The sequence below is a fragment of the Hesperophylax consimilis genome, chromosome 10 (genome assembly GCF_061612785.1).
Source record: "Hesperophylax consimilis isolate HC1 chromosome 10, BYU_Hcon_1.0, whole genome shotgun sequence".
Taxonomy (NCBI): Eukaryota; Metazoa; Arthropoda; class Insecta; order Trichoptera; family Limnephilidae; genus Hesperophylax; species Hesperophylax consimilis.
In genome coordinates, this window is record NC_142845.1 from 26723020 (window position 1) to 26749771 (window position 26752).

At 34.5% G+C, this 26752-nt stretch overlaps 1 protein-coding gene across 8 annotated transcripts in view; it reads right to left on the bottom strand.

The window, feature by feature from the left end:
* The window catches only part of Eip63F-1 (Ecdysone-induced protein 63F 1), a 207746-nt gene that overhangs the window by 69192 nt on the left and 111802 nt on the right, over positions 1 to 26752 (bottom strand). For 7 of the 8 annotated variants that reach the window (XM_089636778.1, XM_089636780.1, XM_089636779.1 and 4 more), the window contains one exon: positions 6796 to 6939. In XM_089636778.1, coding sequence (XP_089492904.1) covers positions 6796 to 6939 — 144 coding nt within the window. Of the gene's footprint in view, positions 1 to 6795; positions 6940 to 12447; positions 12637 to 26752 lie in introns of those variants that run through there. The other variant, XM_089636782.1, reaches the window with a different exon arrangement.

The following is a 26752-nucleotide window of genomic DNA, read 5'->3' on the forward strand; positions in this document are numbered from 1 at the left end:
TATTTGACTTTTCTAATTTAATACTTTTCATCTATTGTTTGACTTTCTAAGTTACGAATTGGGATGCACAAAAACAAATCTAAAGTCGGAAGAGGGAGATGGTAATCTCCGAAATAAAACTACCAACCGAACAACTTTTCTCAACAGGTACCTTTCGAGAGGTAGGCAGCCTCTTTAAATTAAATGCAAAAATCAAACCAATTATCCGTTTATACCTTACCTGAGAGGATAGGTATTCAGTAGGAGTTACCCATACCTAATACACGAGGATGCTAGTAACCTCATAAAATAAATACTGGAACCAAATACTAAAATACAGACAGTCCTCATCCCAAATTTGGCATATCGAGTAGACCTTACATATATCTCACATGATAATTGGCTGAATGGGTAGGCACACAACCTATCGTTAATAAGCGGGCAAAATGTCGACAAGATCGTCGTGTGTTATATATGTATTGACCTAGAAAGGGATGTAAATCCCCGACGACGTGGGAGTTACAACGTTTTCTAGAGGTGGCACGTAACTTAGGACCTTACGTGTCACATTTTCGCGACTAGATTCGTGATAAAGGGATGTTATGGTTTTCCCCTTCTACACTCAGTAAAGTAGTTTATCCTGGAGGTGTTTGAGATTGGGGCAATTCTGAAATTGGTGAAGAGACCTGGTTTTCTTTATTCTGGCATGAAGGTTGCCGATTTGGAACAAGGGGAGACCCGGCCGGTTGTGATATCCAGACACGCAGATATCGATTGCCTTGTTCGAATTATCATCCATCAGTTTTGTTTGGTAAGCGGAGGAGCCAATCTTAACTTGAAAAAAATTCATTTCCTTTCCTCTCCTTCCCCTCCCAAAATATATACATGGATGGCGCCGACAACTAACACCATAAATTTATCGTATGTATATCACATATATAAAATCTAACACTTTATTATATTCACATTACCCTACGATAGGTAGAATCGAGTAGCTAGGGGGGGGTGAGCAGGCGACTTAGAAGATAAGGTTTATGAAATGGTTTTGAAAAACAGCGGTAATGGATTCAACTCACTCTATCTCAAAAGAACCAAGGGATACCACACAAAACATAAATAACTAGGTTTCTAAACCGAGAAACAAAAACCCAACACAACGTTCGGTGAAGCCTTTTTATACTGAACCGTCACGTGAAATGAGTACGTTCAAGGTCGTACGTCACGTAGACAAACTAGGATGTACACACTTGAAGGGGTGTGTAATAAAGAAAAGACGGCAGGGAGGACCTTCCTACCCCGGATATATATATAACCAAAGCCTTATGGAAAAGTTACCTACGGGACTTAAGGAAAATGTATCGTAGAAAGAAGAGAAGGAAAAGTTTGAAGTAGAAAGGGCAGATCATTACAATAGGAAAAGAAGGTTGGGACGTTGGGACAAAAGATGGTGATGGACGGAATTTAAATTTGTGTGCAGGCCGCGAATGTTGGCAAAATTTACCAACAGTTTTGGCCCGCACCGGGGACGCCTGCTACTCGCCGCTGTAAAGATGTTAAGTTTGTTTTTATGTATATTCATGATTTTAATTTTTTTTTTTTTTGTTTTTTTTTTTTTTTAAGGGTATGAAGTGAAAGGAAGGTCTGGAATGGAAAGGTATGAGGGGTGGGTAGGAATATGGGGTTCAGGCTGTCCAGGAGTGATGAGCGTTTGGTTCCAGCCCACCCACTGCGGTGCTAGGCGATAGGCTGGGAGAGTCCGGCTGGAGAGGGCATCCAATGCGCCCCAAACGCTGCTGCTGGGTCCCCTCCGGTCACGAACCGGCACAACAGCAGTGGCGGGGTTTTTTCACTCGCTGATGGGGCAGCCCACCCTTAGTCGTGAGCCTGAGGGTCGGGCCCCTGTACTATCGAGCGGCCCGGACAGCGGTAACCGGTTGTAAAGGGTCTCCCTCAACCAGCATCTCCCAACCGGCCCGCCACGCAGAAGGTGGGCCGACGCACCCGCCACCAAGACCTGGGCAAACCTTAACCCATGAACCCGGGCACCCCTGCTAAGTCACCAAACGTAGCGAACCACTTGGGGTGACCTGTGGCAGAGGTGTTGGTCATCCAATAAATGGTTCCCAGGGCGGCGGTACCCATTCCCGCCTACCAAATTGATAATAATTTATCTATGGCTATAAGGGCTACTATATAGAGACATACTTAACATTGCGATCTGTGGCATCCTTAAGATTGATTTTGAGAAATCAAAAATTCTACTGATTTACAGAACAGTTCCTAGCTTGTTAGTTATTCATTTGCCGCCTGCATTTTTGTTTTGTGACGAAGTGAGCACCAGTTGTTTTGGGGTAAAATGAAGTATATAATTTGAATCATAGACGAAATTCAACATAGATATATAGAATAGGAATAGAAAAGAATGAACAGAAAAAGGAATAAATTAATTACACATACTCGGATTTTACAATAAGAGGTGTTATTTTGAAATTCAATTGTAAAATATCAATGGTTTCGTTGCTTGTGTGGCACGTAGCGCCGTCTTGTCGAAAAAAACGTTGTCCAAATCAATACCATCCAATTCTGGCCATAAAAAATCATTAATCATCTCTCGATAGCGCAATCCATTCACCGTAACTGTTGCTCCAGCCTCATTTTCAAAAAAGTAAGGTCCAATGACTCCGCTGGACTATAAACTGCACCAAACAGTACACGTCGAGAAAAGAGAGGCTTTTCAACAATAACTCTTGGGTTTTCCGAGCTCCAGATGCGACAATTTTGCTTGTGGACGAAGCCACCGAGGTGGAAATGGGCCTTATCACTCAAGATGATTTGCATTTGATTCACTCAAGTGAATTTTAATAATTTCAATGCGTTTTTGAACGTGTATCGTTCCATTTTTATTAATGGCGTAGTTTTTACTTGTCAAATGTCAAAAAATTACAGCTTTAAAAGTAACATCTACCGAAATATCGTACTATTCAAAATAACACCTCTTATTGGAAAACCCTGTATATAACATACTCTTCCTCATAGTTATAACCTACATATTTATAGAGATATGTCGCAACTGGGATTTCAATGGAAGAACATCAATTCGTAGCACTTTTATTCAAAAACAATTCTTTATATTAGGTATAACAAATGCATCACACATAAAATACGATAAGCTTCTAGAGTGGGAATATACGCCTAGAAAGCGTACTATCTCTGGAAGGGTTAAATTCAGATTTTCTGGCTGACAGCAATCTGATATGAAAGTAACGCACGAATTCGACAGTCGGAATCTCCGCATACTTGGTGAAATTTATCAATACAGTAGTTTCCAGATTTATGGGATGAATGTGCTAAAAAATCCGGCTAATCGAACATACCGGTTAAGCCAAATATATTTTTAAATGCTTTAAAATAAGGTGAAATATTTATAAACATATAAATAGTTCAACATACCCAAAAATACATCCATAACACTAATGTATCGCGTATTGATTAGTTACCAACATTAAAACGCTTAATTAATTTAACAAATGATAACTTAATAGTCGTCGATGACTCTGGACTGCAGAGATGAGAGGTCGCAGATTCGAAACCCGATGTCCTTTCAGTATCATCCTAAAGAGAGACCACCATTCTGCATTGAAACCTTGTTTGAAAAGCTAGTTTAGTGACCAGAAATGTACAGCTAGGTACTACACAATCTTCCTTTTAAAATCTTCCACCTTAATCGTATACCTTAACCTCAATACATATGTCAGATTCCCACTGGCCCCGAGCCTTTGAGACTACTTTGCGCGGTAATCACACAAATTAAAAATTATAACTGTGTTGGCTTATTTTTTTTACTTTTGTGTCTTTGAAACGTTCACGTCAAGCGGAATTTAAACCGAAAATCGAAAGTCTGCTGTATGCGATTTGCCGCCAAAACAGCGTCCTCAAACATTGAAATGTGTTCCTAGAAATAAATTGAACTGTCAACTTTGTTTTGAAATAACCCATCAATAATGTTTGTGATTGTTGTTTTTGACACCCTAAACTTTAAATTATTAAACAGATGACAGCACCAGATGAGTACAGACATATCAGAATAGAATAATTTAAAATATATAATATAATATAATCATTTAAGGATGTGACTAAGGGGGTGCGGGTGGTTTTTATCCTTTGATTAGAGCGCGTGCTAATTTGATGTTTAGTACAGCTGAGCGACCGATCGAAAAACTTGAATCCTTTGAGATGAATAGTGTAGAATCACTTTAAGATGGTTTATTAGATTTTGAAAGGTCACAAAAATTACGTTTGGACTAGAGATGATTTTATTTTTTTTTAATACATATATTAAATTTTCACGTACTAAATTTTTTGTCATAATTTAACTCCGGTAACTTACACGGAGAAAATAAGTTTTGCCAATTTAATAAGAATCTCTTCAAAGTATTGTTAATCAGGTTAAAAACGGGATTGAAGGCCCTAAAGAATGAATTCACGGGTTTCCTGATGATAAACTTTTAGTAAATTACGAATATATTTTTACGATGTGGAATATCCGTGTTCATTAATATCCGGATATTTTTGCATTTCGTCATGATATTTATTATAAAAGTACGCGCACAAATTCTGTGAAAGAACCCGTCCTTAATAAATTAGCAAAACTTTTTTTTTCTCCGTATACTTGAGTAATGATAAATACTTAAAAAATAAAGAGAACTATTCCCGGGTTACAAATAATATGAAAACATTAGAAAAACTCCCATTATTTTTATTAAAAGTGGAAAATATTGCTTATGCAATGATGGAGGACGAAACTTGCAGAATAATTTAACTGAAAACCCGAAGCACTTGTTAACTCAGCCACTAACTGGTATAAACTAACTGACAATAAATTAGGAATTTGCTTTTTGAAGAAAAAAAACAATTTGTGATATCTACAGGGTTTTCCAATAAGAGGTGTTATTTTGATATTCAATCGTAAAAAATCAATGGTTTCGTTGCTTGTGTGGCACGTAGCGCCGTTTTATTGAAATTAAACGTTGTTCAGATTAATACCATCCAATTCCGGCCATAAAAAATCATTAATCATCTCTCGATAGCGCAATTCATTCACCGTAACTGTTGCTCCAGCCTCATTTTCGAAAAAGTAAGGTCCAATGACTCCGCCGGACCATAAACCGCACCAAACAGTCACACGTTGAGGATAGAAAGACTTTTCAACAATAATTCTTGGGTTTTCCGAGCCCCAGATGCAACAATTTTGCTTGTTGACGAAGCCACCGAGGTGGAAATGGGCCTCATCACTCAAGATGATTTGCATTTGATTCACTCAAGTGAATTTTAATAATTTCATTGCGTTGTTAAAGCGTGTATCGTTTCATTTTTATTAATGACGTAGATTCTACTTGTCAAATGTCAAAAAATGACAGCTTCAAAAGTAACATCTACCGAAATAGCGAGCTATTTAAAATAACACCTCTTATTGGAAAAATCCTATAGCATAACGAAACATGCACAGTTTTTTGTTTGAATTTTCAAGTCAACGCAAGTAATTTTAGCACGTTACATCATTTCCATAATTATTTATGTAGGTATATTTTGTATTGTTTGCTCCATAATCTTATTTCTAGTAACCAATATAAAAAAAAATCAACAATGTTTTATGAAACCTCAACAAGGCAATGTAAAGCGTTAGATTAACTTGAAATATGATGAACTTTTGGAAAGCATTTCACGTTAAAAAATTGAGTACATTAACAGATATGTAGGTAATATTTAACGATGAGCAAAAACAACGAATTCCGACATTTATTTGTAGATAAGATTAAATCATAACTATCGATATACGAATCGTCTACTATAGGCACGCTTTTTAACCAGTTGGAACCAGTTTACTTTTGTGAAATACTTTTTGTAATCTTAATATTTATAAATATAATCTAATCGATACATATAATCTAATTTATTAAGTGGTGGACACCGGGCGGGTGGTATGGATTCGATTCTTATTAAATCTGTAGTTTTATCCAGAGATTGATGTAATTTCGCACACTTAACTTTCAAAACAAGAGGAGTTCACGGTCTACAAGAGAAACCACCCACCTCCCATCCTGTTTTCCCACCCCTTAAAGTAAAATTTTGGTACCTCCTGAATTGTGATTCTTCCTAAATTACGATACTTCCTAAATTGTGATATTACCAAATTGTGATGCTTCCTAAATTTTGATACTTCCTAAATTGTAATACTTCCTAAATTACGATATTTCCTAAATTGAGATACTTCCTACATTGTAATACTTCCTAAATTGTGATATTTCCTAAATTGTGATATTTCCTAAATTGTGATACTTTCTAAATTGTGATTCTTCCTAAATTGTAATACTTCCTGAATTGTGATACTTCCTAAATTGTGATACTTCCTAAATTGTGATACTTCCGAAATTGTGATACTTCCTAAATTGTGATACTCTCTAAATTTTGTACTTTGACATTCTGATTTTGAAAAACTCTGCGTAAAGCAAGGTCACTGCAATGAACAAATTGAACAAATAAATCTCTAGACCTTATAAATAGTTGTTTGAACCCCTTCATATAAACGGCCATTGGAATAATTCATAGCGTTTTTTTACATTTTTTATTTCGAACGATAATCCCTATTCTTGGCCCGTCAGCTTTTATTCAATTTGTTAGTTGCATTTTAAAAAATGCGTTAATTTGATTTTGTATTTAAATACAATAATATTTCTGAGTACTACAAAGTAATGTGCCTTACAGACTTCTCAATTTGGTTGGTTCAACCGTTAAATAGTGCAGATGTATTGAACTTACCGGCTCTACTGGCATCTTTCATCAGATCCTGCAGCAGCTCGTCCTTGACCTCGATGCCCAGATTCCTCAGCATGAACTGCAGCTCGCTGAAGGTCACCTGGCCGTCGCTATCGCGGTCCAGCAGACCAAAGGCTGTGCGGAGGTCTGGAACAAAACATAACAGATTAGGAGCTGACCTTTGAGTCTGTGACACACCCTGTTCATCGAGAAGGTTATTCCTGGCTGGGCCTCCACATAATACAATGTGTTATTACTAATGGTAAATGGTTGACTAAAGAGCTGTGTTGAGATCTGGAACAAGGTATTCGCGATTATAAATTGACCTACAAGTCAGTAAGACCCCCTGTTCACTGTGAAGATTATTCCTGGTTTGACCTGTACCTAATACGTGCTCATGAATTACAATACAATAATGGTATATTATGTTTGAGCAATGAGGTTTGGACCAAGGTATACCCGATTTAAACCTAATCTATGTTCATATGAAGCAGATACTTTGTGATTTAATTCGAGTGCATCTAAGTTTTACTGGATAATTACGGAAGTTACGTAATTACGGAATGCCGTAAACATCAATAGCAAAGTCATCATCAACCAAATCAACATAAATAAATCAAAGTCCAATACTTAGGATGTTTCCCATTGACAAAGAACACTCTCTTCCTAATCCTCTGCCTTGCAACCCAATGTGAATGCTTTATATATTTGTTCCACATGCCACTTGTTGATTTTAGATTTTAGTATTGTGCTGCCCTGAAGAAGCTACGGTTTCAGCAGTGAAACCCGGTCGGCATTAAGTATGAAAAATAAAAGTACTGTTTATCAATTTATTGTTTTATTTTAAATCCCTATCTTTGTATTTGTGGAAAATCCGACGTTAACTGATAATATATTTCCTGTCTTCCCAATATATGTTTATATTGAATACTTGGTTGTAGATTACAATGATTGTTTGATTATTTCGTCCAATAGACCGAAGGCTGTGCGGAAGTTTGATACGATTATGTATTATACTGTCTTTCACTCGATACTCTTTTTTAGGACCTGACCTATGTGTCTGTGAGACACCCAATGTTCATCAAGAAGGTTATTCCTGACAACCAAATAGATCCATTTACTAAAATTTTGATTGTACTGTTTATATAATTGTGTCAGAGTGGTTGGCACTAAATGTAATTCCTTGAAGGTAACCTGACCGTCACTGCTACGGTTCAGAAAACCAAAGACTGTGCAGAGGGTTGGAACAAAGCATAGCGCATTAGGCATTAGTACCCGACCGCTGTGTCTGCTGGATGCCCAATGTTTATTGGTTAGGCTATTTCTGACTGTATACACGCTTATATTGACATATTGTTTGTAACGTCATGAAAATGGTCAAGGTTATACCTTATTCCTTTTATTGGAAAGGTCGAGGAACCGTAAGATGACTGAAAATCGTTTAAGATTAAAATAAATTCTTGAAATTATATATTTTAATAAGTATAAAGAGATGACCCAATGTAAACGTGCTCATTTTTCCAAGTAGGTCGTCAATATAAGTTAAATTATGTTATAATAACAAAGACATAACTGTACATCATATTATTAGATCAATACTTTTAGTATACAACTCAGCATACAACAAATCGGCAAAGGAATGCAAGAGAATCATCAATAGGTCAAAATTCGAACACGACCTGCAGATCAGCAAAAAGCTGGCTGCCTGCCCGCATGGCAGCAGAGCATTCTGGTCGCTTGCGGGCTCAATAGGTCGAAATTTTTGCAAACCCAGTTTGCCACCTCTTACCAGACCTGACGGCTCACTAGCAAACACCGCCACCGAAAAGACAAACCTTTTAGGGATAATGTTTGCGGAAAACTCGACCCTCGACGACGGGGGTGCTGTTCCGCCGTCGGTTCCTCACTGCGGCTTCTATATGAAAAAGCTGAGGATCCGGCATCGGGATGTACTCCACGTCATACGGGGGCTCGATGTTAACAAAGCTAGTGGACCTGATGGAATACCTGCCCTGGTATTGCAGAGGTGTGCTGCGGAAATAGTTCCAGTTTTGACAAAGCTCTTCAAAATGTCCCTGAAGTGTGGCACTGTGCCCTCTGGTTGGAAAAAAGCGGTAATTCACCCTATTCCCAAGAAAGGTGACCGCTCCAACCCGGCCAACTACCGCCCCATAGCGATCACATCAGTTCTGTCCAAAGTGATGGAACGTGTGATCAACGACAAACTGCTCACATACCTCGAGAAGAACAAAATTATCAACGACCGTCAATACGGATTCCGGCGGAACCGCTCGTGCGGTGATCTTCTCGCGTATGTGACGCATGTTTGGGGGCGGTGCCTGGAACGTCACGGTGAGACCCAAACGGTCGCACTAGACATATCCAAGGCCTTTGACCGGGTCTGGCACCGAGGACTTGTCAACAAATTGCATTCTTACGGACTTCCCGCATCCCTGTGTACGTGGATTGCTGACTTTTTAAGGGATAGGTCGATTCAGGCGGTTGCTGACGGTTTCACCTCTTCCTCGCACTCCATAAATGCTGGCGTCCCACAGGGATCGGTTCTGTCTCCGACTTTGTTTTTGTTGCACATCAATGACCTTTTGACATGTGCACCGATTCATTGTTACGCGGATGACAGTACAGTTCATGATAGCTTTTTGTTTGACAAGCCCCCAAACGGCACACAAACTCCAACGGCTCGGAGGGCTTTGAAGCAGAGAATGGACGGTTATCTCGAGAGTATTTCCTCCTGGGGTAAAAATAATCTCATTGAATTTAATGTTTCAAAGACCCAATCCTGTCTGATTACGTCTAAAAGGGATCCAAATGATAATCTAGTCTCCTTCAACGGAAGCAATCTTCCGAACAGGCCTTCCATTGATATGCTTGGTGTAACTATAAGTGACCAGCTCAGGTACGGGGGCTCCATCGAAGCCAGAGTAAAGTTGGCCTCTCAGAAGCTGGGCGTACTTTACAGGGCCCGCAGATACTTTAATAGTACACAACTGCTCACCCTGTACAAATCGCAAGTGCGCCCTACTGTCGAATTTGGCAGCCGTCTCTGGTCTGGAGCCCCAAAATACCTGAAAAAAACCCTTGACTCTGTGCAGAAACGGGCGGTCCGTTTGATAGATTCCCCAATCTTAACAAACGGACTGCAATCTTTAGAGCACAGGCGTCAGGTAGGTATGCTGTCCTTGTTCTATCGGTATTACAATGGAAGATGCTCTGAGGAACTAGCGTCATTGATCCCTTCGGCACCGGTGCGTAGTCGGGATACACGCCAAACGCGCGCCCAACATTTGTACACAGTTGACACTTGTCACATGAGAACGGGTCGCTTCTACGATTCGTTCTTAAGTTCAACAGCTCGGCTGTGGAACGAACTGCCGGCCTCTGTGTTTCCTCCCTCCTACAACATGGGACTCTTCAAGACCCATGTTCACTCCTTCCTCTCCACAAAAAGACCCTCCTCACAGCATCCCCAAAGATGACATAGGCCCTGAGGGAAATTATTTTCTTCAGGGCCTCCTGTGTGGAGTAAATATAAAAAAATTAAAAAAAAGTAGCATGGAGAAAGCTAGCAACTATGTATATGGTAAGAAAAAAGCTGGCAACTATGTGCATGGTATGGAAAAAGCTAGCAACTATGTACATAGTATGGAAAAATCTAGAAACTATGTAGGTATATAGTATGGAAAAAGCTAGCAACTATGTACATACGTGTTATCGAGCCGTCAAAAACAAACCTTATAAAAATTGAACGACGACGCTAATGGGTAATGCGTATTTCATTTGGTAAAGACGGAGTAGACATTCTTAAAGAAAAATCAGGAAGATGAAAGAATATTAATAGACCTAAACTTAAGTTATTAAAAGAGCTAAACATCACAGCTTTGAGCATAAGGAATTAAATGGAAGCATTTTGTAGAGATAAGGTGGCCAAAATTCTCTGAAGATCTCCAAGAAAAGAAACTAATAATAAACTAGCGCAATACCGAATATCTATGTTCTATGTGTCTATTTTTATAAAGGAGAGGATTATGTCTGTGCCCTGTGGTGGGTGAGCGGGCGGCATGAATTTGATTTGTATACAAATCTACAGTTTTATTCCGAGACTGACGAAATTTTGCAAAATTGACCTTCAAAACTAGAGGAAGGTCACCGTCTACATTAGATTTCGAAAAACTCGTAAAATCCAGCCAACGCCAGAGACTTCAGCTAGTACTTAATTAAAATAATATTTCCACTCCTTAACTTAACATCCTGACAATCTGATTAATTAATAAGGCATTGATTAGGTAATCTCTCCCAATTGACCTAAATCGAAGTAGTTAGGTACTAGGAACACGATACAACGTGAAATTGATAACATGTGAAAATAATTTAAATTATTACTAATAAACAGATGACTTTTTTTTCTTTGATCGTGATATTATTATTTTGACGAACTGTTTGTTACTCAAAATATTTGTAAGGTATTGGTCAAGAATCATTGATTGCAATTATTTACAGTGACCTTCTGAAAGAGCTGGTGCTAAAACAATTAAATCGGAATAATTACCGATTCGCTGAATTTAATTCTAATTGTATTTTTAATGATAAAAGTATTCAAAGAACCAACATTCGTTTAGCAAATTAAAATCAGAATCAAATGCATTAAAATAAACTACAATTATTTTTGAAAACACTTCAAGAATAAAATTTATAACAGTAGTGGCTAAAAATTACAAAATATAAAATATTTAAAAAAACACGCACTAATTATTTAAAAATTAAAATTTCTCGACATGCGTCAGGCTCAACGTGTAAGAATAGTATATCTCGTTCTATTTGTGTTGGAACAAACTGTTTTCATAAGAATATAAATTTTTGTTTTTTTCTTCGGACCCTGTAATACCAAAACTCCTAGATGTCCCAGATTCCGGGACACTGAATCAAATTAGCCTCGGAAGTTGTATGGGAACCTCCAAAAATGTATTTTTATTTATTTTTTGAATTAATCAAAACATTTTAAATAATAATTTTTTTTTTAAATTGAATGTAATTTTTTGTGAAATCCTATACAAGTTAGGAGGCTGCTTTGAATGAGTGTCCCGGCCTTGTGATCTAGGAGGTTTTGGTTATACCCTGTTGTCATTCCAGACTCCTTTGAGAGGTTTCCCTGGTTAAAATAAGAATCGCCCTCAATTTTTCAAAAGTTATGTTCAAAACACCGAAAACGAGTGGACCTCGAGTTCGAAAGAGGAATTTCAATTGAGTTGCTCTCAGAATTAATCTTACTTTGTGATTCTTAGGACGTTGAATGAGAAATAAAAAGGAAATATAATTAATTTCATGTCCTAAAAGACAAGAAGAGATCCTTGATACGAAAAAGGATGAGTTGAGATAGCATATATATTTAAAACAACGAAGCCAACAACTTCTCGATTCGAATACTATCAGACTTCTGTCGTTGAAAAACTGAAAAGGTGAGATTCTTATTGGTTATTAACTCAGTTATCAACTGGTTTAGCAAAAATTTTCATAACAGGAATTTAACTAATCCAGAGCAACTAATGTAGTTTTTTACAATAAAAATAAAGTGTACCGCAGTGAATGGTCTTGTTGTATTGTTCAGTCATTGCCTACGAATTAAAAAAAAATACTTACAAAAACTATTCTTCCTTACAGTATTCGGAGGGGGTGAATTATTCATGATTAATTCAATAAAAGCACTTCAGTTCTCAACATTAAACTAATCAATTCACATTATTACTACGAATTATTAATCACTACAATAACTTCACATTAAACAATCAATACATTTTTTCACATTGAAAAAATCAGTACCACGAACTTTTAACTTATTTAAATAATTTTAACATCAAATTCATTAAAATTAATTCTTCTTTTAAAATTACTTTGATAAACATGTATTAAAAATTTATTACACGTGTTAACAAGTCGATTAGAATCAGACAACCGGCGTTCCGGAGCGGATCAAATGGTACTGAATTGAATATAAGAAAACAGTCTCAATAATCAGGTGTTTTTTGTTCGTGTCAATGTTGACTGCCTCAATTAATTCATCAGAGATAATGAGAAAATAAGGTGCAATTTTATTATTATTTCCATTACTAAACCAACAATTCCAGATTAGATAATAGCGTTTCGTTGTTTCGACAGTGTACAGTACTTTTATCAGAGTAATTATTGTATTAATTTGTTTTATGCTTGGCTAATGCAATTACTCTGCCTGTTTTTAATCATAAAAAAACCTTGTAAAAAGTTAGCAAAGGCTTTAAATTACTGGTTGGAAAGCCAAGGTCTTGCCTAGCAAATATTGGTTTTGCAATAAAATAATTTATTTACTTACCTGATAGTGAAATAGAATTCTTAAATGTAAGTTATACTGCGGAAATCTGTTTGTCTTGGAAAAACTATCAATCTGTCAGCTCTGGAGTCATTGAATTATGACAGTTTTTTTTACAAAATATTCAAATTTTTGTTGAAATTGATAGTCGAAGTTCAATATTTCATAAACGTAATGACGTTGTGGTATGAAAACGGTCTGTCCAGAAATCTATTCAGAAATTGCGATGCAATTTTCATGATGCTAGAGCTCACAGTTTGAAAGTGTTTATTGCTTCAGCACACGTATTTTCTGCTTCACATCATGAGGACGACATTGTTTTCACTGAATAGGATATTTGTAACAAACTGTAATCTACATAATCAGGGCCGGCTTTGTGTAAAAAATATCTCATACATACCTAACACCACTATTTTCGCGAACAAAAAAAAATATTCGTCTCATTCATATCTAACATCACTACTATCGCAAAAGTATTAAAAAATATATTCGTCTCATACATAACTAACACCAACTCTTTTGTATCTCTTCTGGCGCCTTGAGGGAGCTAAATCTGTACCTTTCGGGTTAAGGCGAAGCTTAATGCTAAATCACTATTTTGATTAATCTTTATAACGAATTGGTGCACATTATGAATACCAAAAATTATGCTTTAGATAAATTGAAGGTTTTCCTATCGTTTCGTTTGAGTAAAATACAAATAAAAATATAAATTACTTAGTAAAAAATATAAATGTAAGCTACTAAATTTTTTTTTTCAATAGAAATGTATGAACGCGTAAAGGAAACAATTTTTTAAAAATACATTATTATAGCTAAGATTATCTGTGACAGTTTAATTTGATTAACTTTTTTGCTTTCTTTTAAAATTATTTTCAAAATAAATAAAAATAAGTTTTGTGGTTGAAATCGAACGTTTCTAGACTCCGTTTGTCAAGCGATTTTAATGCCTATTACCTACAATACAAGGTATACCAAGAATATACACATTTTTGGCTTGTAGCTTCCTCTTAACAAACCAGTAAGTTCGTGGTTCAATACGGGTACACTACAGCTAAACCCGCGGTACGTATATTTTGAAAGGTAAAAAGATAAACCGACTAACGTATTAGATTTACGTCAACAACTTCTTCTAGCGTTCACTTTTGCAAAATTATAATAAAAAATAAACAACTTTAGTTTACCTTATTTTAAGGCATGTTTCGTGCGTCTTTAAGAATGTTGTCAACGAATAATAAATAATATTTCTTATAAGTAAGTATGAATGATTTGAGTCAATATTGAAACAACTGCTTATATGTTGCTTGGTACGAATAAGACAAACACAACCATAAAATGATAAAATATTCTGCGTCTGTGACTTTGTAAAACGCGTCATTATAAATAATATAGACCGCACTATGTGTATATCATGACATATATTTTTAAAACAGATTTTATGATATATTTAATGAAAAGTGCGTTAATCATATTTGCCTTTTGTTTATTGTTGCTGGACAAAGTGTCATAAAAATAGTGCAAATAATATATAATATTATCTGTATGATTTTGAAAAGCAAGTAGACGGCCTCCATGCTCGAGGGGTAAGTCTCTCATCTGCATATCCGCAGCTCGCGGGTTCTAAACCCGGCGTGCGCAAGTAAATTTTATTTTATTAATTTGTAGTAATAATATGTAGTATATTTGAGGCATGTTCCAAAGTGGAAAATACTGCCTGTATCGCCCAAGAATGTGTACTACTGAACTGGCTTTAGACGTGTTTGGTGACCAGATCTAAATATCCAAGTACTACCCCACCTTCCTCTTTCTATCTCGTTCACTCTCTCACTACCTTTAGCCTAACCATATCGCAATAGGAGATGCCATAGTCGCACTGGCTCCAACAGTTGGGACTCTTATGTGGTATTCACCTAAAAAAAAACTTTGCTTCCAGAGCTTCCAGAGTTTTCTAGAGTTATGCGTTTTGTAATACCTGCTTTTTTAAAGAAACAATCCATTTATGTAAAGAAGGGTGTCTGTGATGTTTTTGATTTGTATACAAATCTACTGTTTTATTCCTAAACTGATGCCACTTTTCACAATTTACCTTCAAAACAAGAGTAAGCTCACTGTCTTCATTAGAGTTCAAAAAACTATGTGTGAAAAGCCCTAGCAACACCGGGGACTTCGGGAAGTTAAGCTTAGGTTAAGCAATTGCTACCGATTTATAACAAGTTCCATAAAAAATATCTCATTATCTCTTCAAGATTTTAAGTTCCATAAAAAATATATGTTATTTTTTACGATAATATCTGTACATTTTTTATGCCCAAACGTTAATTGTATGAAATTCCCTCGATAGAAAAAAACGCATAGTAAGTTGTAAAATTATCAAAAACACGTTTTTTTCTGTTGTTTAATATTTTATAGACATGAATAAATTTACAGCGTAACTTTAGATGCAACTAAAGCATTTGTCGAAAGATTTTGGCTTAATTTTTTTAACTGTCGTAAATAAAGTGATGATAATTTGATGTTAAATCTTTCTTTTTACATCTTTTGAGAGTAAAATATACTGCTTCAAGTCTCCTCATCATAAAATCTTCATAAATTTTCCATTAGTTACTGCGTTATTGCTGCTTTGCGAGAAAAATGCATAATGCAAATATAATGGGTTTTCTTCACGTCCTACGCCCAAGTTTTAACCTTCGGACGATCGCGTCTTTCGGGATACCACTGGCGCTCGCGCAGCGGTGTTTACACCGCACTTCAATTTGACTTGATTTTTGTAGAAATTGTCCGGTCAGTGGTTGAGTTGGCATCGCGCCTGGAGTTTAATTCCTAGGCTGGCTCCACCTTCTCCACCACGATGCAGGATACATTTTCCTCTTACTCTATTAGTAATAGGAGATTTTCAAATATTATAGGTTATTCGCAACCCGGGAATGTTTGTCTTTATTTTTAAAAAAATTAACATTTCTTATGTAAATTTTGGAATTCAATAAAACGTCGTTACATTTTTAACCCATAATTTCATTAGTAAACCCAGAAATTAAGCTATCGGCTATTAAAATAACAAAGCCAATGCGCAAAATAGTTACAAAAATACAAAAGAATAAAATATTTTAATTCGCTGCCGGGAGCTATTAAATCTTCACCAATCGGTTAATTCAAAACAAAATGTTTAAGTGATAATAAATTAGTAATTTTTAAACATAAATGTGCAAATAACTAAAATAAGCTTGAGATAATAATACTACTAATTCATACAAATTACGCTAAAAATACTGAAGTCGATGAAGGCGAAATTCTTTATAGTCAATTAATTACAGGGGTCTCTGTCTTCGCCTTCATCAATTTGGTGATAGATTTTCCTGCAATTTTCACAGATAACAGACGAAAAAAATTCTTAATAACAAAACTTGATGGCTGCCATTTTACGACTGAATACCGACGTACGCTACGCTAATAGCGTACGCTAATTAACGAATAGCAGTCTTAAATATTAAAGGTGTTTTTAACAAGTATTTATGTATCGTTAACTGTTGTTTATCAGTTGTGTAAAATTTAAAACACGTTTATTAGTGTGTAAATAACTATAAGCAGAGAGACTGAGTTCGATAATGATTTCTTATAGATCGATATGCTTGTGTATTCTAGTGCTGTCCAAACACCGCAGATGCGATCCCTAAAAGGTTAAACAAGGCTTCCTACAGGCGAACATTGTTATGTCAGGATCTACAAGGCAAAGAGATAAGGTCTTTAGCTCTGGGTCCTTGTGAGAAAAGGGCCAACAGGAAATAAAATCAGATCTAATTTTTTAATCGATAATGTGGTTACATATAGGCAAGGAAATTTAATTTTATTAATTTGTGCCATTTTACAATTTATTAATCACTAATGATATGGTTCCACACTTATGAAAAGTGATGTAGTCATTAAAAGCGATGAAGTGAAAAAATAGATTTTAAATCTAACCTAACGTAACCTGTTTTTTTTCATGACTTTATATCACTTTAAAGAGTGCGTTGAATTGCCACTGTCCTGGGTTGCATGGTTACCAAATAATATGTATTATATATTTGCGGCACGTTCCAGAGAGGTAGATACTTTCAGTATTGCCCTGATGAAAGACAACCACTAATAATCGAAGTATTGCTTGAAATGACTTTAACCGTGTTTGGTGACCAGATCTGAATTGCCAGGTACTTACCTACCTCCTCCTTTTTCAATCTCATTCCCCTTCTCACTACGTTCAGCCTCACAACATACCACAATTGGGGATCCCATACTCACCGACTTCAGATGGTGGGGAGCAGTTGGGACTCTTGTGTGGTACTCACATAAAAATAGGTTATTGAACGAATGAAGTCAGAGTGTGTGTGAGTCGATATATGAATGTGGATGAAACAAGGAGTCTGTACCGATACAGAGTTGTGCGAGTGTCTATCATCTCTGCCTACCCATGCCACGAAACAGGGTGATGATACCGCACGCAGGAGTCCCAACTGCTCGCAAGACCAAGGGAGTGAAGAGGGGAAGGAGACTGGAAAAAGGTACCTGGCTTTTCAGGTCTGGTCGCCAAACTCAGCTAAAGTCATTTCAATCAATGCGGGCGACGTTGGTGACAACTGCAGTCCTACCAGACATTGCCGTTTTATATGTCATAATTACGTTGTAGCCAGTTGGAACCGTTTCGGAATGTACGGTTTTAGATGGTTTTTGAAATCAATAATTATGAATGAACAAATTAAAATGACATGTTTTTAGTACGATTATCAGAATCAGAAACATAAACTTTAACACATATTTAACGGTATTCATGGTTTATGAAAATAAGCTACATCACTCGCTGTATATTATTAGCACTTTGCATTAATATGTTTATAATAGTCAACAATAATAGATAACACAGATCCAACATTGTTTTATAACACAACTCGTGTTTCTGTACAAAATATATGGATTATAATATGTAGCATACTAAAAACAAATGGTTTACGCGACGCCATGACACATAGCTTTAATGATTTTATATGCTGTGAGCTTATGATGTTATTTGTGACACACGATAGACTTTATACAGCGCTATATATCATGTTTTCCAGAGAATTAACAGTGCAAATGGCGTATGTGTGTGTATTTTATTAATTATCCGGATGTTCTGACAATATTCAGAAACGTGAGATTAAGCCAGGTGTAAATATTCTGTCATACCGTAATCCCAAGTTAATTTGCTCCATTTTCTCAAGCCCGTTTAATAAATGAAAAAAAAATATTACCGGAGTTTTTTTAAATACTTTTTAGTGGAATTTTATATTTAAATATTTGGTTAGGAAAAATGAAGATAAAAAATAAAGCGAAGCAAATAAAGATAAAAAAATATAATGATAAAAAATAAAGATATAAAGTGAAGATAAAAATAAAGATGAAAACATTAAGATTAAAAAAATAACGATAAATAAATTAAAAAAGATAAAATAAAGACAAAAAATTAAGATAAAAAATAAAGATATAAAAATAATTAAAAAAAATAATTTAAAAAATAAAATTTTTAATATTTTTTAGCATATTTTGCTCCTAAGGCATCTCTACTATTTAAATAGTGTAATTTCACATTTAAATTCCTATTTGCAGATTACTTTGCACCAAAATTTAAAAAAATCATAATTTTCAATGAAAACCGGTGATATCACACTATATTACTGTGGTGAACGTATGTCTGTCGGTATGAAAGAGACAGGCATATCTAAGTGAGACAGCATGACCAAGACGTATAAAAAGGCATGTCTGTTGTAACTCATCCTCTTTTCAATATCAAGCTCTTAAATTGTTCACTTGTACCAATACTTGTAGCTACCTGAATAAAAACGTATAGTAACGGAGTACCCACATTATTTTATTACGAAGAAATCTGGATGATCGGCACGGAAGATCACCACAATTACATAGCAACAGTTAAATGTATTATTTGAAACAAAATGACATGAATTATCATAGACAAAATGTTTGGAAAATGTAAAACTATATTCAAATTTTGAATATTTCCAGTGATGAAATAAAAATTGATGCGAAAATGTTGCAAAGCTTTAAAATACATTTGTTTAAATTTAAACACTTTCTGTTTTTGGAACAAAGTAATTTATTCGGGAGCAGAGTAACCGTGGATTACGGCAAAGTATTCTAATTGACTAAGTTGTTTCGGAAAATATAAAACTGGATTTAAATAAAATAAAACAAATCAAAAAAACTTTTTCCACCCCAAAAGCGTTTGAATAAAATCAAAAGTAACTATTTAGTAATAATTTTTTTTTAATAGTTATATCCCTACTTTGAAGAAAGATAATTTAAAAGCCGCGATTTTCATAATAATATTTTTATGTTTTTTTTGTACCTTTATTTTTCACGTGAACACAATACAAGGGTTTCAACTGCTTGGATCTAATGGGATTATGTCATTCCCAATTTGGAGTACGCTGTGGGTCAGGAGGGATGGGGGGAAAGGAATTAGATCGGTAAGAGGAAGGTTGTGATGTGCCTGGCTGTTCAGATCTGGTCACTTAACACGGATGACGCCGTTGCAATCAACTTTTCGATTCTCAATGACGGTCTTTCACCATAGCGATACTGAGAGTATCTACACCCTGAATTTTAAATAAAATGCAATTCGGTCAGGTATTGTATATAAGTCGAGAGGTTACGATTTTACAGATTTGGGCAAAAAAAAGCTTCTTATACTATGGTACTAAACTCTTACAAAAGCTTAATACAAATACAGACTCAAACTAAAACCACTCGATTGAAAAAAAAAACACCATGCAATATATTTAAAATCATTTCAGAAAAAATACTACTTAATATTTTTACAATTACTTCATATTATCCATGCTATTAAATTTGAATAATACGTAGAAGTCCTCAGCACGGGAGATCCCTGTGAGGAAACCATAATTTAACTTCTTAACACTCATTAATACAATTTTACTGATTTTCAAGAAAAATAAGTTTTTGTTGGCATAAAGAGTTTATCAAAAACTATATTTGGTTTTGAAAAAACTTTAAATGTACTGTAGTTAGAAGAATAAGTCATAATTAATAGCAATATTTGAAAAGTATGCTCGTATTTTTAGGTATGTAAATTAGAGATAAATAATATAACACGGTCAAGCTTAAATATTCAAATTATTTCTGGAACTAACGCGGAGATAAAAAAAATATGGGCTAAAATTTACATAACAGTGGATTCTTCCATGAATATTAATTTTATAAGATTGTCTTTAGCGATTCCGGAATATATAGCGGATATATGTAGTCCAATATAGGCCAAAGTCAATTTCCTATCTTTACAGCCTTTCCATGTAGATATGTAAATCGTGAACATAATATCATGTAATAAGCTATGGAAATAAAAATTTATTAAAATAAATTAGTTTGTTTGAAAAGCAAGTTCCTACAGGTACCTAAAATACTTACATACACCTCATGGGATTTATCATCATTATCGTGACTCTCGGAGTAGCTTACCCGTTTACCTCTAGGTAAATATCTCGATCCATTTTGCTGTCCTCCAAACTTCTGTTCACACTAGGACAATAGATCCGAAGCTGGGACAATACAATATTGTCCTATCCTCGTGTGAACTTGGCATTAGGTGTACTTATTGTTATTGGGGAAAAGGGGACAGCGAGCGTGTTTATACATTAACCAAAGATTAAAATACCGAAATATTTAATATTTTATTAATATGTTTTACTTGTGGATTTTTACTCAAATTAAAACAATAAATTTTACAATTTCTCTAGTATTTTTTTTCTGTCATCATTTGCAAACAATGCAAAGTATGCTCAGAAAATTATTAAATACACATGTTGTTCTCTTATTTAATATGTAGTAGGTATGAACAAATTCACAGTGTATCTTAAAATGCAACTTTGACAACGAATCCTGTTTCATTAAATATTTTTTCTTAATTATTATTGCACTCCCTCAAACCATCATCTTTTTCTTTTTGAACGCTTACTACGGAGCCTTAAATAAAGTTTTCCAATAAGAGAATTCACAAACAACCATTTTTTCAATAATGTGACTCAATGTATATGCATAATCTATTAAAAACTATTTGTTACATAAAATTGTCCGATGTACATAATTTTCTTCAGGTAGGGAATTAGAGAACCGAGACGCAGTGCACCACGTGACGCGTGATATAAAAATATTTCTTAATTTTTAATTGAAAAAATGTCACCGAACAGCAAAAGAATATCTGCATTTTTAACTCCGAAAAAGTTCATGATTTAAATGGAACAATAACCTCAATACTAACTTCTCTATTTACTCACCAAATCCAAGAATTCTTCAACTTCCAAACAAACGCTGTGAACTTATTGATATATTTAGTGGTAATAATTTTGTGGGTTTCAAAAGGTAACTAATTTCAGACCTATTTGCTCGTTATTAATTTTTATCATTTCTTGTCTTTTGTTTTAAATCGTATCTCGGTTTTTTGTTTTAACTCATATATTTTTGACTGTATGCATGTAAGAACATATTTGATTTATATATTATACTTTGATCGATTTACCATTTCAGGTCCCATTATTTATAATCGATATTAATTACAGCATTGGTATTTTGCCATTACTTATTAGTTTTTTCTATAGATACAACTGATATTATTTTTCTTTTTTTTTAATTCTTCTCTTTTATAATATCAGTATATACCTTAGTCGGAAATTATTTTCATGATTTCAGTTTTACTGGTTTGCAACAAACATGAATAATTGTATGCCTATACGAATTGTACAATGTACGTATTTGATTTATATTAGAATCTTTGCTTTATTTAATCATTGCCTCCATCACAACACAAGCAACATTTTCAGCTTACTGTGGTGGTAGTAGGAGATTTTCAAATAATGTCAGGTTATTCATAACCTGGGAAGTTTGACTTTGTTTTTAAAAAAAATTAAAATTAATTTACAATATCAGGTGTTATTATTTTGATTTGATGTTTATCATAGTATTATTAATATTTGATATTTTTTATGTATTTATGCTATTATCCATGTATTCTGTTACACTTACATATCTACATAAATTGTCATTTTTACTTGTTAAAGCCCGATAAGGCATTAATGAATAATAAAAAAAAAATATAAGGTCTGCCGGGTACGTCCTGATAAAGTAATATAGATTATGTGCATCAGCGCCCTTTGGAATACGGATTACATTGATGTTGTGTTCGTACAAACAGGTCTCCAACTCGTCTTGGAAGGAGTTAATAAATAAGTGGTTCTTTTAGATTAACCAGGGATTTATTGATACTCCGCGTATTATAAAGGTCACTCGATAGTCGACCTAACTAGTAGCTGGCTAATTGGAATCTGAAACAGTAAGTTTCTCTGAGAGCCTTACCACTGGCCCTGGCGACTACTGGCCACTGGCTCCATCCTGCGGACTTCCACGCAAGCTCTATGCACTGCCATCTGTGCGTCCATCTATGAAGCTCTTACTTCCCAATAATTGATATGTAGCCTTCGTGGCCTTCTAGTTCTGTAATGAGCAAACCCTAGATCTAAAAGATCAATTGGCTCTCTTCTTATATCTCCAACCGTAGTCAAATAGTAGTGGTTGCTGGATTTAAATCCGACTCTGTTGCTGTAACATCGGGAGTTCCTCAAGGCAGCCTGTTAGGACCGTTACTATTTAATATCTATATCAATGATATTGGTCACTGCTTTTTACACTCGCAGACCATCCTATATGCAGATGACATGAAAATCTTCTCACCTATAAAATCAATCGAAGACTGTCACAAGCTGCAAAAGGATTTACAACGTTTAAACGCGTATGTTAATGCCCATTGTCTGGAATTAAATATATCCAAATGCTTCATCGTACGCTTTACTAGAAACAAAAACATATTTATACACGAATACTCAATTAATCATCAACCTTTATCTACCAAATCAGAAATTAAGGACCTTGGGGTTATACTTGATAGTAAACTGAATTTCAATAAACATATTGACCACGTAGTCACTAACGCATCTTCTATGCTGGGTTTCATAATCCGTTCCTGTAAACAATTCAAAGACATTGCTACTTTCAAAACACTGTATTTCTCATACGCTCGTAGTATCCTTGAATACGCATCACAAGTGTGGAACCCAGGCTATGCAATACATAAAAATAGAATTGAAAGTGTTCAAAATAGATTTTTAAGGTACCTTAATTTCCGCTCTTTTCGATCTCATATCAGTAATGAAGACTCTGCAAAGTTCTTCAATATACAGACGTTAACTTTCCGAAGAAATGTAGCAGATTTGGTAATGTTATTCAAAATTACACACAATTTAATCGATAGTCCTGATCTTCTTCAACGCCTATTATTCCATGTTCCCAATCGCAACAGCAGACAGTCGCTTACTTTTAATCTCCCTCATTGTAAGACAAATTCCAAACAAAACTCATTTATCTACAGATCCACACACTTTTTTAACTTAAATTATAACCATATTGACATATTTAACTCGACTTTACGCGACATAAAACAAAAACTCAATAATCAACAAAACTCAAACTAGTTCAATTCCTATATATTCCCGTCCTTTGCCTCTTAATCCTTATCCTATATTTCCCCCTCCTCCCCCCACCCTCCTTTATTTTAATATTTTTAATATTTCCTAACTAAACAAGAAATTAATTTAAGAGAACATCTCTATGCCATTGTACACCATTGTAACACCATTAACTATTCATCAGTGGAAAGTTCATAATTGGCATAATTAATAATATTATTATTGTATCATTATATAATTACAGATTTGCTGTCAACTTTTCCAAATAAATAAATAAATGTTCAATTTATCATCAATTTAACAAGATTTATATTAAATCTTTAAAAATATCTTATATTCAAATGTTTAAGGACCTTTTGTCCTTTATTTCCACAGATTCCTTTGTCTCCCACCGCACGTCTGACACGATACAATAATAAAGGTCTCCTTAGCGGAAGATCTGGCTTGGTTCATAATAATTCTTGCGACGTGTTCTGACTGCAGAGTACCTACTTTACCGGTAACAAATGAATATCCAAGATTCTAAAAGCTGGAACTATGAAGCTACTCCCGAAATGAATATACTGCAAGCTTTCAGAAAAACAAGAAATTACTTGAAATTCCGAATTATTATGAAATAATTTTTTTAAAGATTTTGTTGTAAAAGCGGTTAGATCTATGTCATTGTAGAATCATGATGTATAAATTAGACGTTTTACACAATGCTAAACCAAGTAATGCACTTAAATGCAGGGCCGGATTAAGATCTTTACTAACCCGATTTCGGTTTCCACAAATGGACCAAATTTACGTATTACGGACAGATGAAATACAAAACGGTCGAGTTAAAACACGACTTCTCAATAAGCTTGGTTGTGTACATGGATGGTGCCACTGAGCCTTTGAGATAAATTGTATTAGTTTAGCCTGCAGGACAAAGAAGTTTGGAGAGACTTGAACTTACGCAAGATGCATAAGATGGAAAACGAACATAAGAAGATAAAGGGAGAAGATAATAGGAGCCCGGAAGGATTCGAGGAATCTCCTAAGTAGGTTAGAACTATTCAAGGATTGTAACACTAATAGCTTTTTTATACACCTCATCAATAATGCTCTACTTATATGTATGTTTAAATTTCAATGGCGCAACGTTTTAAAATGTTCTTCTAACTGTGAAAGATCTAAGGTTTGGTTTTTAAAAGTTGTTTGAAGGATTAAAAACATACTACATAATCTAAGGTAGGTACTTTATTTAGACATTGGTAGGTAACACCCGAAACACAATCATGAACGAGATTGACAACTATGAGACGTCAAGCTGATTTGAAAAAAACAAAAATCAAAGAAAAAAAATATGCCGGATTTATTCCTCATTACATTTCATATTGTTCATTTCTTCATTCATATAACGAAACCTCACAAACAGATGAAAACGGTGTCCGGAAACTCATAGTACCTACCTACAAGCAGGGAAATTGGTGAATCACATATAGAACTCAAAAAAAATTGTCAAAGCACATTGATTTTTTTCTGTTTTTTTCGACAGCTAAAGTATTAAAAAAAACTTTTAGAGATACGATTCGACGCATTTTAAATGACATTAAACAGCTGATATCAACTCCTTAGAGATTTTTTTCCAAAATCAACCTAAAAAATACAACTTTTGACTGGATTTCCTCGAAAAAGAAATTCAAATCAAAAAAAATTATTCATGAAAATTGACTCCAAATATAATGTAGATCAATCTCCCGCTTGCACTACAAGTTTCCGGACACCGTGTATAATTTTGTAACAATAATTATTTTTAATTATTCCAAAATCATAAAGGGGTAAGTAACATTGACCTTAATAGAAAATAAAAAAAATAACTGTAGAGGATACAGCAAGACAAATGAAATACATATAAGTTTCACACCTACCTAAAAAAAATTATAAGAGTAGTTCTTTTCCTAGTTCTATAATTTTTTTCTAAGTTTAAATATATTTGTGCTACCATAATTACATTAATGTATTAAAATAGCTTTTTTATAATTAATCTTCCGAAACACATTACCTGTACTATAAATTCTATTAACTTTCTTGTCACTGCTGTATAGACTTGCTCAGTGAAGTTATACAAGATATAAATTAGTTATTCCTTTTTATTGATGGCTTTATTTCTTATAAATTTACTGCTACCAACGATGTACCCCAAGGGTCATATTTGGGACCAATTTTATTTTTGATATTTGTGAACAATGTGCTCACTATATTCAACAATGTCGTGTTTGCCGACGATATGAAAATATAAAAAGCTATAAGAAATATGAATGACTGTCGAACATTGTCAAATAACTTGTTTAAACTATTTGTTTGGTGCCAAGATATACAACTAAATATAAACAAATGTCTAATTATGAGATTTCATAGTATAAAAAATCTAATTATTTATGATTTCTCGATAAATGATGTAGTTCTAACCGATGTAACCGAGGTGAATGATTTAGGTGTAAACTTTGGCCAAAAACTGAATTTTATAAACCATATTGAAATAACATCAAATAAAGCTTTGAAAATGTTGGGTTTTGTTATAAGAATTTGCAGCCAATTTAAAAATATTCAAACCTATAAAAAAAATTATATGTCATTGGTTAGGAGTCAAATTTAGTACAACTCGACAGTGTGGGCACCTAGTTACGCTAGTCATTCACTGGGAATGTGTCAACTATGATTATCTACTATGTCAACTCAATTTATTAAAATGATCTAAACGTAGAATAGTTAATGACCTAAAATTTTTATATAAAATCATAAATTCAATCATTGACATCCCTGAACTATTTTATTTCTTTACATATTTCTCGCAAACCAACATCGAGGCATTATCTACCGTTCTATTGTGATAACTCCAACATAGAATCTCAATTCTATACCCCCGTTCGCCGTATACAAAATTTGGGTAGTGACTATAAAGATGTTGTTGATATATTCAACACATCATTCACCAAATATAAACAAGTCATTACCCAATTTGTTTCAGAAAGAAGAATATCAAATATAATATAATTTAACTATAGAAACTACG